We start from the raw sequence: 15,009 nt of genomic DNA, 5'->3' as shown, positions 1-15,009 counted from the left end.
CCCAAGCCCCCCACCATCTCCCCTTTGGCTATTTAGACGGAGATTTTCTTACTGGGTTCCCTCCTCAGTCTTCCCGGTACTGGGTGAGGATGCTTACTGGCACTCAGTTCTAAGCCCTGACTGGGTAGGCATCTTAGTTCAAGCATTTTCCCTACTTTTGCTTCAATTGGTCCCCTATTCCTGCTAAAGGCCAGGGGTCCGGGATAGAATTTTAGGGCTGGAAGGAGTCTTGCTGGTCATGTGCCCTAATCCATTACCCTGTAACAGAAAACCACAGGCTGGGGTGCGTAGGTGACAGGGCCGCTGTCTCGCAGCATGGCAGAGGCCAGGCTGGGAGGGGAATCCAAAATACCAGTAGATCAGATAACCGCGGGTCTATTATGCAAAATGAGTGCACATTCACACTGGACGATATTTGCTTTAGTTCCCGGCTAAGCAGTAAGGTATAGCCGGGCTGAGGTTCCTTCCCCAAACTTCTTCTCTCCCAGGAGTACCAACAATCCTCACACTGGAGTGTTTCCTTCCTGTGAATCTCTGTACAGTTTTGCCGGATATTTATATGCTGATAAAGAACATTTATGGTTGTGTTGCAGGGTTTAAAATTCTGTAGTTCTATCATATTGGGGGTCTTATGATTACAGTTTTAATGAGATAGGGTTTACAGACTATAAAATTCACCCTTCCATGTGTACAATTCAGTGATTTCTTTAGCATACTCATAAAGCTGTGCAACCATCACTACCCGATCATTCCGGAACATTCTCATCTCCCCAAAGGCACGCGTGCCTGTTAGTCATCACTCCCCATTTTCCAGTCTCCTTAGTCACTGGCGGCCTCTTATCTGCCTCTAAGGATTTGCCTGTTCTAGACATTTCATGGAAATGTAATTACACAATATGAGATCTCTGTGTCTGGCTTCTTTCACTTACTGTAGTTTCTTGAGATCCATCCGTGTTTCGGCATGTATCAGCCCTTCATTCCTTTCTACGGCCAAAGAAAATTCCATCGGATGGATACACTGCATGTTTATCCGTTTGTTAGCTGGCAGACACTGAAGTTACTCCTACCCTTTGCTATCGGTGCCCATGCACGAGTTTTCGTGGGGACGTGTATTTTCACTGGTATATGTTGGGTATATAAACCCCTGGGGCTGGAGTTGCTGGGCTTAACTTTTGGGGGAACTTCCGGACTATTTTCCAAAACAGCTGCATGATTTTAAATTCCCACCTGTGGTGCAAGAGGGTTCTGACCTCTCCACGTTGTCCACACTTTGAGTATCTGTCCTTCTGATCACAGCCGCCACGGTGTGGACAGTGGCATCTCACTGTGGTTTTGACTGACATCTTCATGATGACGCATAACAGTGAGCATCTTTTTACGTGCTTATTGGTGACCCTTACGTTTCTGGAGCGGTGTCCACTCAGGCCATTTGTCCATTTTACACGGGGTTGTCTTTTTATTGCTGAGGTGCGAGAGTTCTTTTATATTTTAGACACTCTCTTACCAAATATACGGCTTGCAAACATTTTCACTCATTCCGTGAGATGTCCTGACACTTTCCTGACAGTGTCCTGTGCAGCTTAAAAGTTTTTCAGTTTGAAGAAAAGCATTTATCTACTCGTTCCTCTTGGTGCTTGTGTCCTAAGAAATCATTGTTTAACCCAAGGTGACAAAAAATTGTGCCTCTTTTAATTCTGAGCATTTCATAGTGTTAGCTCTTAAATTTAGGTTTTCAGTTCACTGTGAGTTACGTTTTGTATATGACCTGGGGTAGGATTTCCACTACATTCTTTCACAAGCAGATGTCCAGTAGAACCAGCCCATTTGTGGAAAAGATAATGCTCTCCTCCATCGAATCTTCTTTGTACCCTTCTTGAAAGATTATGTTTTATAATTTAAAATTTTTTTAATGTTTATTTATTTTTGAGAGAGAGAGAGAGAGAGAGAGTGTGAGCAGGGGAGGAGCAGAGAGAGGGTGAGACACAGATTCTGAAGTAGGCTCCAGGCTCTGAGCCGTCAGCACAGAGCCAACGTGGGGCTCGAACTCACCAGCTGTGAGATCATGACCTGAGCCGAGGTCAGATGCTTAACCAGCTGAGCCCCCCAGGCGTCCCTTGAAAGAGTGTGTTTTATTTTATTATTTTTTTAATGTTTTATTTATTTCTAGGAGAGAGAGAGAGAGAGAGAGAGACAGCCTGAGCAGGGGAGGGTCAGAGAGAGAGGGAGTCACAGACTCTGAAACAGGCTCCAGGCTCTGAGCTGTCAGCACAGAGCCCGACGCGGGGCTCGAACCCACGAACCGTGAGATCATGACCTGAGCCAAAGTCGGACACTTAACCGACTAAGCCACCCAGGCGCCCCTGAAAGAGTATGTTTTAAAGGTTTATCAATGTTAATACCAGTAGCTCTAATTTATTCATTTTACTAATGTATAGTATTCTAGGAAATGAATATATTTTCACGGGCTCTTCCTCCTGCTGAGAAAGATTTAGGTTGTTTCTTTGCACATTTTTTTCCTTTCTCTTTTCATTTCTCTCTTTCCCTTTTTCTCTTTATTATTATAAACGAAGCCACAGCGTACATTCTAGTAACTATCTCTGCCTTGATACGAGGGCTACCCTCACAAGCAGAATTTCCGGTGTGGGACGTCAAGAGGAACCTGCCACACAGGAAGATGTGAGAACAGGCACCTGGTTTGGCTGTACCTGCTGATGCGCTTGATGAGAGAGAAAAACGAGCAACAGAGAATACACAGGAAATTATAAGATACAGGATGTTTTTACCAACCATGAACACTAGAAGGAAAACTACCCAGCTATTAAGATTTACAGGTCATTTTTCTTGGATGAGCTTTTCCTTTCTTACCAGAAGGTGGCAGAGAGGACACACGTTCAATACTTCCTCCGTTTTGTACAAGAAAAGAAAATTTTTTTTAAGAGCAAGACAAATTACTCTTGCAACTTAAAACATCTAAGTTTTAAACATCCAGATTTCCAGGTTCTATTATTCCACACAGTTAACTTTTAGGGGTGCCTAAAGTTGGTTGAGCCACTGACTTTGGCTCAGGGCATGATCTCGCGGTTCGTGAGTTTGAGCCCCACGCGGGTCTCTGTGTTGACAGCCCGGAGCATGGAGCTGCTTCGGATTCTGTGTCTCCCTCTCTCTCTGCCCCTTCCCCGCTCCTGCTCTGTCTCTGTCTCTGTCTCTTTCAAATTAAATAAATATTTGAAAAAAGTTTTTTAAAGTCTAACTTTTAAAAATCCAGATTTGAGGTTCTGTTATTTCATATACTTATTAGAAATATCACCTAAGGGAGACAAGTGACCATCACTTTTGAGGTCTATATACATGAGTTAAATAAAACACAGTTGGATTTAACAAAAGACTATGAATCTGTCTAAAAGTTATGAATAGATGAGCTCATTATAATTAGCGGAAAATATTTTTAAGGGCAGCTGAGAAACAAAAGGAAAATTTATACCGGCCACCAATTCCCAGAAACAATCTCAGTCTGTGATGCAAAAATGTAGGTTTGTGAAGCAGCGTTCAAGTCTGTAAATCCGCTACCACCCCCCTGCACTAATGTGGTGGATTTCCCACCGTGGGGACGAGGGGAGGAAGGTCCCATATGCACTAGTGATGGAACTGCCTGTAAAACCCGTTTTCTGACCCTTCACCAACTTCCCCGTCGGTCTTTAAAAAGACGGCTCTCCATAAAGAGCTAAGTTAGTATGGCTTCTGCCCTTCAGAGAGCACGGTAAACTCACTGCAGGTTTGTTTGCGATGGCACCTAACTCACACTGAAGCAGTTTATTTGGAGAAGGAAAGGACTCCTGAGGAGTCCCTGGGGTCCAGTCCGCAGGGCAGGACGGCCAGGTAAACAAGACCAAATGGGGCAGCTCCTAGAAGGAGGAAGCAGGGGGCGGTGCTCCCAACACAGAGCCTCCCCCTTGCCCCAGGGGGTGCAGCAGGGAGGGGCAGAGGGGCTCCCGGGGTCTGGGACGGGTCAGGGATGGCCCACGTGCCGACGGGGCCCGGCCCAGAGAATAACACCCCGCTAGAGTCGTTGCAAAAGCCCTTGCCACCAAATCCAGCCCCTGACTGACGATAGCCAATGATACACCAGGACGACTTCTAACGGCTCATCCCCCTGGATGCCTGATTTGAAGCTGTCGTGGAAGTAAGACGTTTAGAAATCATGTTAAACGTTGAGGTTTCTCTTAATGGAAGTCAGATCTATTCTGCAGAACCCTCTGCAGGTGTAGGGCTGGAGAAACTCGAGCCGTCTGCGGCTTGGCAACGGCAAGGTCCCGTTCTGCTTTTCTCCTTGCCGAGGCCGGAGAGTGCCAGCCCATTTTCTAACGGTGGCTGAGCTTTGCCAGCACACGCACACACTTGTGGGTGGGGTCAGTTGGGAGGCTGGAGGGAGTTCTCGAGTCTGTGCAGGCCAAACACCGCAGGGAATTCCAAGGGGTAGAAAAGAATACCTTCGGGGTTAGCCAATTTCCACTGCTTGGTCTGGAAACATGGCCAGGAACGGACCCTTACAGGGAGGGGGTGCCTGGGAGGTGGACGCATGTGTCCTAGGGTCACTTCACCCCATGCACGGTCATCATGTTACCCGGAACAGCGCGAGGACTCCCCGGCCCACCCTGCTGTCCGGGCCACGGCCTCGGTAAAACTCGTCCTGAGTGGCTGCAACTCATAAGAGCCCCATTAGCTGGAAACGAGGGGAATACGGTCACCCTGGCAGTGACTTGATGCCCACACATATGCTAAGTGCCCTTACAATAGATCTTACTTTTGAAGGGTTCACAGGTCTCTCCGAGGAACTGATCAAAGCCCTTAACACAGCCCCGCTGACCCCCTCAAATGTGCACGGGCTCTGTATATAACGTTCATCTCGGTGGGGGATGCGCGGGCCCAGGTTAAGACTTGGGAATCTGTGATTTGAAGAGCAAGAATGGCCTGACATCAAGGCAAGATCAGACTGAAAGTGTTATTTCTATTAAGGAAAGAATGAGTCCATTAGAAAGAGAGCTCATCTGCCATCACAAAGCGCCAACAAGCCACCGAGGCATAGACTGGTTACGTTCGAGTTAGGACAGTTAGGAAGGTCCATGGCCAGGGGACCTGGACACTCCACCCCCAGCCCTGGCTTTGCCCAGCAGGAGGATACAGCTAACAATGTCCAACCAGCCCCCTCCCTGACGCTATGCTCACCCAGCAACCCCACGACTAGAAGTTGGCCCCCCGTGTTGGTCTCGTGCCCACAGGGACACAGCGTTCTGGTCTTGCCAATGGGAACATGCCAGGCAGGCACGGTCCTCTCTGGAAAATCCGATCTTTAAGCCAGTCAGGCTGAGGTCTAAGATGCTGAACTGCCAGCTGGAGTCTCTTGGCAACACCGGGCTGGCCAGGGGCACCTCCCCCCACCAACGGAAATGCCCACACTTGCCTTTTACAGGGCAGCGGATTGTCACGTCTGCTTGCAGGGCCGCCTCTATGGTGCCTCCAACCACAACGGACAGATGGCTGTGCTCTGGTCGGCTGATATTTCTCTCAACAGACAAGATGGCAGGCGCCTCTTAAATCAAAGGGAGCAGGAAATGGTGTTAGATTCAGGCTCTGCTCTGGGAAAGCACATTGCATCAGGTAAACTGGCTGAGCTCTTTGAGGGCGGGGGCAGGATCCGGCTCTCTCTGTATCCCTCGTGGTCCCTATGAAGACTTGCACACACACCGCCTGGAGGTGCTCAGTGCACAGATGGCCAGGCAGACAGACGGATGGACGAAGGCACTCAGAGAGATACCTACAGGTGCACCGCCTCAACCATCTAGATGCTGTTAGGTTACTTTGGTTTTACAAGCCAAATTGAAGCTAAATCCCTCTTTGACAAATTTGGCAAACTGAAAGAAAAGGAACTGAGAAGTTCCCGAGAAGCCAAGAAGGCACGGCAGGGCTCGGACATGTCTCCAACGCGCAGCCTTGGATGAATCAAAGCAGGTCAAACACATCGGCACTTGCGGCCCGCTGACTCCTTCGCTGGAAGGGAAACTTGGAAGAAAAAACTTGCATAAAGCTTGCACGGAAAAATAAGCAAAAACAAGGTCGCAAAGAATCAAGGACTTGATCAAGGGGTTTTATTTCCCCGAATTTTGAGAAACATGGACTTTTAACAGGTTCGTTACTAACTCACTCAGGAGATAACGCTGCATGCCTGAGCGGAACTAGAGGAATACAAAGTTGGAAAACAGCCATTCTTGGCTTCAAGCAACTCAGACTGTAGGAGACACCGTGCCGCACGGGGTGGTGGCTGCTGGGACGGAAGAAGGTGCCGGTTGCCCAGGCGCCTCTCGGGAGCGTGTGAGGGGCAGGGAGGGCAACAGCCTGGGAGGGTGCTGACACAGCGTGTGCCCCCCAGGGATTCTGGAACGTGCGGACAGCCATTTTCTGGGAAGAAGCTGATGCGCACAGGAGAGAATAACCCAGGAGGCTAGGACACAGAAAATCCAGGTCTAAAGGCCCTGCCTTGGGAATGCAGCCAGGGGAGGAGCTCAGGCCTTCTGGTTCATGGAGCTTTTAAAATCAACTTGTCCAACCTTCTCCATGTGTAGCCATGAGGCACCTGCTACAGCGCTCAGTGCCAAGCTGTCTACGTGCTGGACTGTAATCCCAGCCATCGCTCCCCTTCTCCGCTCAGGTGGTGAGCCGCAGACACAGAGCGCATGGGCCACAGGGCTGGAGCATGGGCCTCTCGGTTCAGATTTAATCCCACAACAGGGGCTCGCCACAAGGAAGCCTTGCGACGGCACCACTGAAAAGTGCTCCTTCATGATTAAGCACATTTTCAGACTAAAATGACACTGTCTGCCCCTCGCGAAGACGGACACTAATTTGCAGTTATGGCTCCCTGCAGCTGTTTCTAAGGTTTGGTAGGCATGCCTCTGGAGGTCTGCAGTCATCTTTAAAGGATAATTATTCTCTCTCACTGGCCGGTGGCATTTAAGGCATGAGAAGTCCATACTGTCCACACCGCTAATTAAACTCTCATCGGTTCCCAGTGTCTTGGAAGGTGAGCTCGAAAGCAGCCATTTTCAAGATTTGGCGCACAGGCCAGCAGCATTGGTATAACTTGGGACCGTGTTAAAAATGTAAACTCGTGGACCCCGTCCCGGACCTACGGAGTCAGAACCTCCAGGAATGGGGGAGGGGTCTAGAAATCTGTGTTCTGACAAACCCCTGCCTTCAGGTATCCCTGCTGCTTCCTGCGGACCTTTGAGAACTGCGACTCTATGGATTAATATTAAAAAGAGAAAGAAAATCCCGAGGCTCAGGTTTCAACAACGGGCATTACCTGCATACAACACGGAAGAACTCTCCACGTCAGAACCGAGATGATTGGCTACAGAGCATCCATATACCCCCTGTTCTTTCCTTGTGGGGTTCCGTATCTGCATCTTCCCCATTCCATCCAAAGTGACCCTGCAGAACGATGAGGAAGGAGTGCGTTCCTATTGCGAGCCACACGGCTCCCGGAACACGGCACGCCACAGAGACAGAAGACCACAAAATTAGACTCTGGGCTGCCAAGGACCCACCGTAAGACTGGAGGGTGGAGAAGGCTTCCTCCTGTGCTTCGTGGAACCCAGAGGCATGGTTGCCGGATGGGGCTTAGACAGCCGGGCTTCCTGTCTCGCTCGGCATGAGAACGGGCTTTGGATGGATGCAATGCTCGATCTACCACGTTTTCAACACGACAAACTAGGAAGCCTCAGTTTGCAGGATGTTAAACCCTCATTTTGTGCCCAAATCCTTCCGCAGGAACTGCAGGTGTGGATTTTTCGGTTTGGACTTGCACCCGGAAGGGAGCAGGCTGGTGGTTAGGGCTGCTCGGCGCTATTCATCCTCATTATCACCGTAGGAAGAAGTCAGGGGAAGTGGCAATGCTAAGGCCGCGTTATACTGGACTTGGAGCATGCTGTTAAGAATCAGGGCTAAACTGTATGAGCTCCATATGGTTTTCCAATTCCTGATACCCATAAACACCTGCAGGTAAATACCAGGAGAACCCAAATGGGTCAGGTCTATCTTGACAGATGAGGGGATTATTTAGGGAATGGAGAAGCAGAATGCTTGTTCTGCTTTTATTTTACTTCTTTCTTAATGATTTGAAGCTGCTTCTAGATCACTCAGATCAGTAGTCTGTGAGCTGTTTCTTCCCTGCACCCCCCGCTTCCCAGATCTTAGCAACACAGACTGTTCTGACCACTAAATGCTGTGTTTCTTCATGAACTGAGCTGGGCCACTTCTCCACTTCCTCTCATTTCACGCTGCTTACCCTATGCTCCAGCCATAATGAACCCCTAACAGTTTCCAGAACATTCCATGATCTTTCATCACCCTGAGCTTTTGCATATGTTGTTCACTGTATTCAGGGTGCCCTTCCCCCACCCCCTCTTTCTGGCAAACTCCAACTTACCCACTGAATCCTGGATCAAATATAATTTTCCCTGTAAAGATTTCCCCAATACCCCTAGAGTTATCTTCTCCCCCTCTGGGCTCCTTCTGCTCTGGTTCATATATTTATTTGATGAAATATCTATTTCTTTCCACCAGACTGTGATCTTTTCAAGAGCAGGGACTAAATCTTATTCACAGCTGTGCATTTGCAGAGCTTGATACAGTGACATTTGTACAGCAAGTCCGATGTATGAATGGTCACAATACGGCAGTGCAGGGGCACAGACTGTGTGTGCCAGAAGGATGCAAGCCCCTGTAACACACGCACACAATACACAAAGGGCGCAGAGATCACAACAGCTGAATTGCCCAGACCAAACACCAGGAGTATGGCAGACCTAGCTGTTGGTATGGCAGGCTAGCTTTCACACTAACGTCTAGAATCTACAATCTAAAATCCCTATTAAGCAACAGTTGATTGAGGGGTACCTGGGTGGCTCGGTTGGTTGAGCATCTGACTTTGAATCAGGTCACAATCTCACAGCCCATAAGTTTGAGCCCCACATCGGACCCTGTGCTGACACCTAAGAGCCTGGAGCCTGCTTCAGATTCTGTGTCTCCCTCTCTCTCTGCCCCTCCCTGGCTCATGCTCACTCACACTCTCTTTCTCTCTCTCTCTGAAATTAAAAAAAAAAAAACATTAAAAGAAATAGTCGATTAAGAATATAACGAGTAACAATGCTTGAAAAAATACACTAAAATATTTTCTTAAATTATTTTATATACGTGTTGATATGATTTAGCAATCCTCAGATGATTCCTTTGTTTTGTACCCGTCAATTTAATGACACAGTGAGAAATCACTGAGACTGGAAATGTCTGGGCACATGTGAGCTTTACCGCCAGTGGAGACCCCTCAGGGCACCCAGAGCCAGCACAGCCTGGGCCAGTCCCTGGGCTGGAGAATCAGCAAGTACGGTTCCACGAAGGAAGTGTCCTTGGCCTCTGCTGCACAACCTTATTCTCAACAACCCTGACCTTTCCACAGGCACCATTCCCAGTGAATCTACCCCCAACCCACCCTTCCTATCCTAGGTGAGACTTTGTGCCCGGCTGGCATCCAAATGCCTACATGCTTTCTTTCCTCTCATTGGAAAGCAGCTCTCGGAAGCATAGTTCCATTTCTGAGTTACTTCAACTGAAAAGTGAGATTCAGAAAAATACATCCAAAGGTGAGGACTTTTGTTACATAAAGGAAATTAAATGCAAGTTGAACAAATTAATCAGGTAAGTTTGAGGAAGAATGTAGAAATAAGAATGGATCTTATTACCTTATTCTCTTAAAAACTTACAAACAAAATTTTTAATAGCTATATGGAATTGCCTCTGCACCAAATGGTTGATCCTGAAAGTATGCATAAATACACTTGAACGGGAGACACCATGTCAAAACCTTTCTTCAGATGACCTTTAGGAGTCACAGGCTCAGAAGACAATGCGATTCCATGCGGTCACGTTGTGCTGTTTAAAATCAACTCAACAAACATTTACTTACACCGGCCACGCTCTACCGCATCCCTGCAGGACATATGTGGCCATCGGTGAATCAATCCCTTCAACTTTCTCAGCCTCTGCTTCCTTAAAACTTATAAAATAAAAATTGCTGAGCAATCCTCAAAAGGGATCCATGAACCCTAGCGGTTCATGAGATCAAAACGATTTTCATAATAATGCTAAGCCATTATTTGCCTTTTTTGCTGAGTTGACATTTTCATTGCTTAGTAAACGCAGTGGTGGATACGATCCTGACACCAGGGTGTACCATTAGTCCTGAGTTCTTGACCAACACGCACTTGCCCCAAAAACAAAAATGTCAATTTCTCTTAAGAATGTCCTTAATGGGGGGCGCCTGGGTGGCTCAGTTGGTTGAGAGTCTGACTTCGACTCAGGTCATAATCTCACGGTTCATGGGTTCAAGCCCTGCAGCAGGCTCTGTGCTGACAGCTCAGAGCCTGGAGCCTGTTTCAGATTCTGTGTCTCCCTCATTCTCTGCCCCTCCCCTGCTCACGCTCTCACTCTTTCTCTCAAAAACATATATGTAAAAAAATTTTTGTAAGTGCAAGATAAACCAATATTTCATTATAACACAGTAACGAAATTTCATTAATATGGTTTTAGATTCCTCAGTCCAACTGATATTTAAGAAACTACCCCTTGTCCAGTTATAGTGTAGCATTAAAGAATAGCCACAATGACCTGAAAACTTCCTTCTTTCCAATTAATATATCTGTATGAAGCCAAATTTTCTCTATAAACTTTAATTAAAACAACATCTCAGAACAGATTTAATGGAGAAACATTTACGAGAATCCAGCTGTGTCGTATTAAACCAGACATTAAAGAGGCTTGCAAATATATAAAACAATGCCATTGTTATCAGTAATGTTTTTAAAAAATACTGCTTGTATTTATGTAACATTGTTATTTATGTGAACACAAAATGGGCTTCCAACTGTTATTTCTTTTATATTTTTCCTCTGATTTTAATTTTTTTAATGTTTATTTATTTTTGAGAGAGAGCATGAGTAGGGTTGGGGCCGAGAGAGAGGGGGACAGAGGACCCGGAATAAGCTCGGCACTACCAGCACAGAGCCTGATGTGGGGCTCAGACTCATGAACTCTGAGATCATGAGCCAAGCCAAAGTTGGATGCTCAACTGACTGAACCACCCAGGTGTCCCCTTAATGTTATTTCTAAATGAATTAATAAATAGACACCTTAAATGCTTCTTTGTTTTAATGTCTAATATTGATAGCTTTCACTCACATGAACAAAAACTCTCTGGGCTTCTCAGAGTTTTTTATGTTTTTTAGCTTCAAAAGGGTCCAAAGGCCAAAAGATTTGTGAACTGCTAAGCTAGTCAGTTGGTCTGGAAGGTTTAGTCCGCTTTGAAAACTTCTTTATTCTTTATGCTCTTGTGTTCAGAGTTTCAGGGCAAAAATCAAAAAAGTTAGATTTGCTCTACCTTTTCATTCTAAGAGATAGCCTAATCATTTATTATAAACATTTGAGTTTTACCTAGATTTCATCTGATGTTTCACATATTAGGCTCAACGCACTAAGAGACATGATAAAAATAAAATCTGCATTTAAAGGACCTTCTGGGTCTGCAAAAACAATTTAACATCTGCTGTTTTGTTTCAACGATACAGAGGCAGCTTAGGCTCTCTGAATGCAAATGAAGGGAAAGCAAAACGTCTCCCGTCCTGAGTACAAACAGCAAGATTTAGAGACAGTGAAGGACACAGACATGGATTAATACCTGTCGTTACCTGCTCTTTTATGTGAGATGGAAATGTGATGTTTCTATGCTGACATGGGGATCATAATAGAAAATATATGACTTAATATTGTGGTTTGAGCATCTCAAAAACTTTGATCCTTATTTTCTGGATTGATGACATAACAAATTTGACGACACGGAAAACTACTTCAGATCCTCAAGCCTTCTACTAAGGCTGTGCTTTGTGTGATACAGACGTTGGAAGTAGTGGCAGTGTTCAGGAGACAGGGTCCCTGGTTCCCACTGGCCAAGGTTCGTCTTGGGATTCTGCTGATCAGTGACCTCATCAGACAACCATTAACCCCTGCCCTGCCAACCCTTGTGAACTCCAATGAGGTGCTCCGTCTCCGAGGTAGAGGAAGGCCCCATTAAGTTCTGGTTTGCAGTTCCTACATAGTGTGGGGTTCCTGCAAGGGTGGTTACTTTTTTGAAGCCTTCTATGGATTTTATTTCTTTTTTTAAATTTATTTGAGACAGAGAGAGAGAGAGAAAGAGAGAGAGAGCACGCGCGCATGCATGAACGNGTTCAGGAGACAGGGTCCCTGGTTCCCACTGGCCAAGGTTCGTCTTGGGATTCTGCTGATCAGTGACCTCATCAGACAACCATTAACCCCTGCCCTGCCAACCCTTGTGAACTCCAATGAGGTGCTCCGTCTCCGAGGTAGAGGAAGGCCCCATTAAGTTCTGGTTTGCAGTTCCTACATAGTGTGGGGTTCCTGCAAGGGTGGTTACTTTTTTGAAGCCTTCTATGGATTTTATTTCTTTTTTTAAATTTATTTGAGACAGAGAGAGAGAGAGAAAGAGAGAGAGAGCACGCGCGCATGCGTGAACAGGGGAGGGACAGAGAGAGAATCCCAAATAGACTCCATGCCATCAGCATGGAGCCCAACGCAGGGCTTAAACTCAGGAAACTTTGAGATCATGACCTGGGCTGAAATCAAGAGTTGGAGGCTTACGCGACTGAGCCGCCAGATGTGCCATATTGATTTTATTCTTAAACGTTCGGTGTTCTGCAAAGAGAGTTCTATACATGCTTAACTTCAGTCTGACTCTATGCCATCTTGTATCATCCGCACATGACAATGATTGGGACAGTATGGCTCAGTTTTTAAAATTCCAGCATATATGTGAAAAACACATCCTAACACTGTGGGTTTTTTTGTTTTTGTTTTTGTTTTTGTTTTTAGTTTCTTTCCCAACAAATCCTGCTGGACACACATTCTCAGAAGGAATTTGAAAACCTTTTCAAGAAAACTGGGATGCCCATTAAGAAGCTAGGACGATAGGAACACCATGTTCTTTTACTTACTTGTCGGAGGGTTTTAACAACGCCCCATCCTTGGTCCAAGTATACGTGGCCTGGCTGGGGGTGACGGGCTCACACAGGATGTTAATGACCTCCGTCCTTTTTGTAATGTATACTGTACTTCCGATCCTCGAATTCACCGTCTTATTAAATGAGATCGAGGTGGGCTGCCTGTGCCTCAGGAGGACAGGTCCCTCTGGCTGGAACATCAGCTTGCCTGAGTTTCCTGCATCCAGGCCTTGGGGCACACTTCCTGTGGCCCCCCTTAGCTGAGCCGCGGGAGGCGCCCCTTCCTGGACGCCCCTCCACTGCGAGTGCGCTGGCTGTGCCTTAGCCAGCTCGGCCACCAGCTGGTAGATCATCTGGGACGCAAGGTCATCGCTCACCTCCCCGGTTTCCATGAGCTGACTCATGTTCCTTATCAGTTCCTCAAACTGGGCCGTGTCCATGCTGTAAGCTCCCTGTTTAACTGCCGCTTCAAGCTGCTTGTTCTTCAACTCCCAGGAGTTGATGTTTCCCGCAGAATTGCTGCAGTGGCCCAACAGCGCTCGCAGGAAAGGCTGGTGAGCAACTTGGCCATCGTCCGGATACAGCTCATTTTTGTGACCCCACATCTGCCTCATTTTCTGCCAGGTGGCTCCCAAGCTATTGGCGTCCCTGCGGTCCATCCCGGGATGGTCCCTCACGGGCTCTCCGAGGGCCGGGGGCGCAATGAGCCTGTTGTCGGTACCGATGAGCTTTAGGACAACGGTTTCTTGGGCAGGGCCTGCGACGCAGCGGTACGTGCCGATGTCAGGGGCTGCGAGACTGTGGATTTTAAGTGAGCCTGACTTGGTGATGCCCAGCCGCTTGGAGTTCTGCAGGCAACGGCCATCCTTCTCCCACTGGATCAGAGATTTCTGGAATCGTCGTACTGGGCATTTAATAATCACAGATGTGTTGGGCAGCAAATAGGCTCTGCTCCCGACGGTCAGGTTAATGCGCTTCTCTTCCCTTGTCTGAATGTAGACTCTCTGGACACCGAGGATCTGCGGCCCCTGCTCACCAGGTTTCGTCTTCACCTCTGGTTTCATTTCTGCAGGGGAAGAGAAGAAAGACAAGAAAATACAAATATCTCAATAATAGAAGCTTTCTGGCAGCAATCTCCCAAGGCTGATATGAGTCAACAATTGTGTCTTCTTTCCTCTTTTAAAATATCTGGCAATTAGAACACAAGTAACGGTCTGCACAAATACCGAGTACTGCGGCAGCAAAGAACCCAAGTCTCAGTGAATGGCTTGAAAACATGTGAATTATTTTGCAAAGCCCTGGTTTGGAGAGACGTGAGGTTAAATGTTTCCATCAGTAAAGGGATGTCTGATATTCTGGGCCATCACCACTTGGTAGGTATGGCCCGTTAGGGAGTTCATATATAGTTTGGCCAGAACCACGTCAGCTACCGGAGAGAAAGGGAGAGTGGGAAAGTGAGAGAAAGCATTCAAATGATGACCTGAATGGGTCAGTTAAATGAGCAGGGACTGAAGAAGCACCTGGTCTAAGAAGAAAACAGAGGGGCATCCGGGTAGCTCAGTTGGTTAAGCGTCTGACTTCAGCTCAGGTCATGATCTCATGATTTGTGGGTTCGAGCCCCACATTGGGCTCTGTGCTGACAGCTCAGAACCTGGGGCCTGCCTCTGATTCTGTGTCTCCCTCTCTCTCTGCCCTTCCCCTGCTCATACCCTGTCTCTCAAAAATAAAATACATTTTTTAAGAAAAAGGGGAAGAACAGGCACTTTGAAGCCAAACAAATCTGAGTTGGATCTTAGCTCTGCCACTCGGACAAGTCATTGGATCTCTCTGAGCCTCAGTTTTCTTGCCTAGAAAAGGTGGGTGGGGCGCCTGGGTGGCTCAGTCGGTG

At 47.1% G+C, this 15,009-nt stretch overlaps 1 protein-coding gene across 1 annotated transcript in view; it reads right to left on the bottom strand.

Annotated features, from left to right (window-relative positions):
• Nucleotides 1-15,009, bottom strand: part of ADAMTSL3 (ADAMTS like 3) — a 292,158-nt gene that overhangs the window by 41,675 nt on the left and 235,474 nt on the right. The window contains exons 25-27 of the mRNA XM_077774280.1: nucleotides 13,116-14,187; nucleotides 7,358-7,485; nucleotides 5,459-5,587 (exon numbers count right to left, since the gene is read on the bottom strand). Coding sequence (XP_077630406.1) covers nucleotides 5,459-5,587; nucleotides 7,358-7,485; nucleotides 13,116-14,187 — 1,329 coding nt within the window. The remainder of the gene's footprint in view (nucleotides 1-5,458; nucleotides 5,588-7,357; nucleotides 7,486-13,115; nucleotides 14,188-15,009) is intronic.

Source organism: Crocuta crocuta, unplaced genomic scaffold (assembly GCF_008692635.1).
Source record: "Crocuta crocuta isolate KB4526 unplaced genomic scaffold, BGI_CrCroc_1.0 scaffold7, whole genome shotgun sequence".
In the NCBI taxonomy this organism is placed as follows: domain Eukaryota; kingdom Metazoa; phylum Chordata; class Mammalia; order Carnivora; family Hyaenidae; genus Crocuta; species Crocuta crocuta.
Note: the sequence above shows the minus strand (reverse complement) of the source record. Positions and strands in the feature narration are given on the sequence as shown.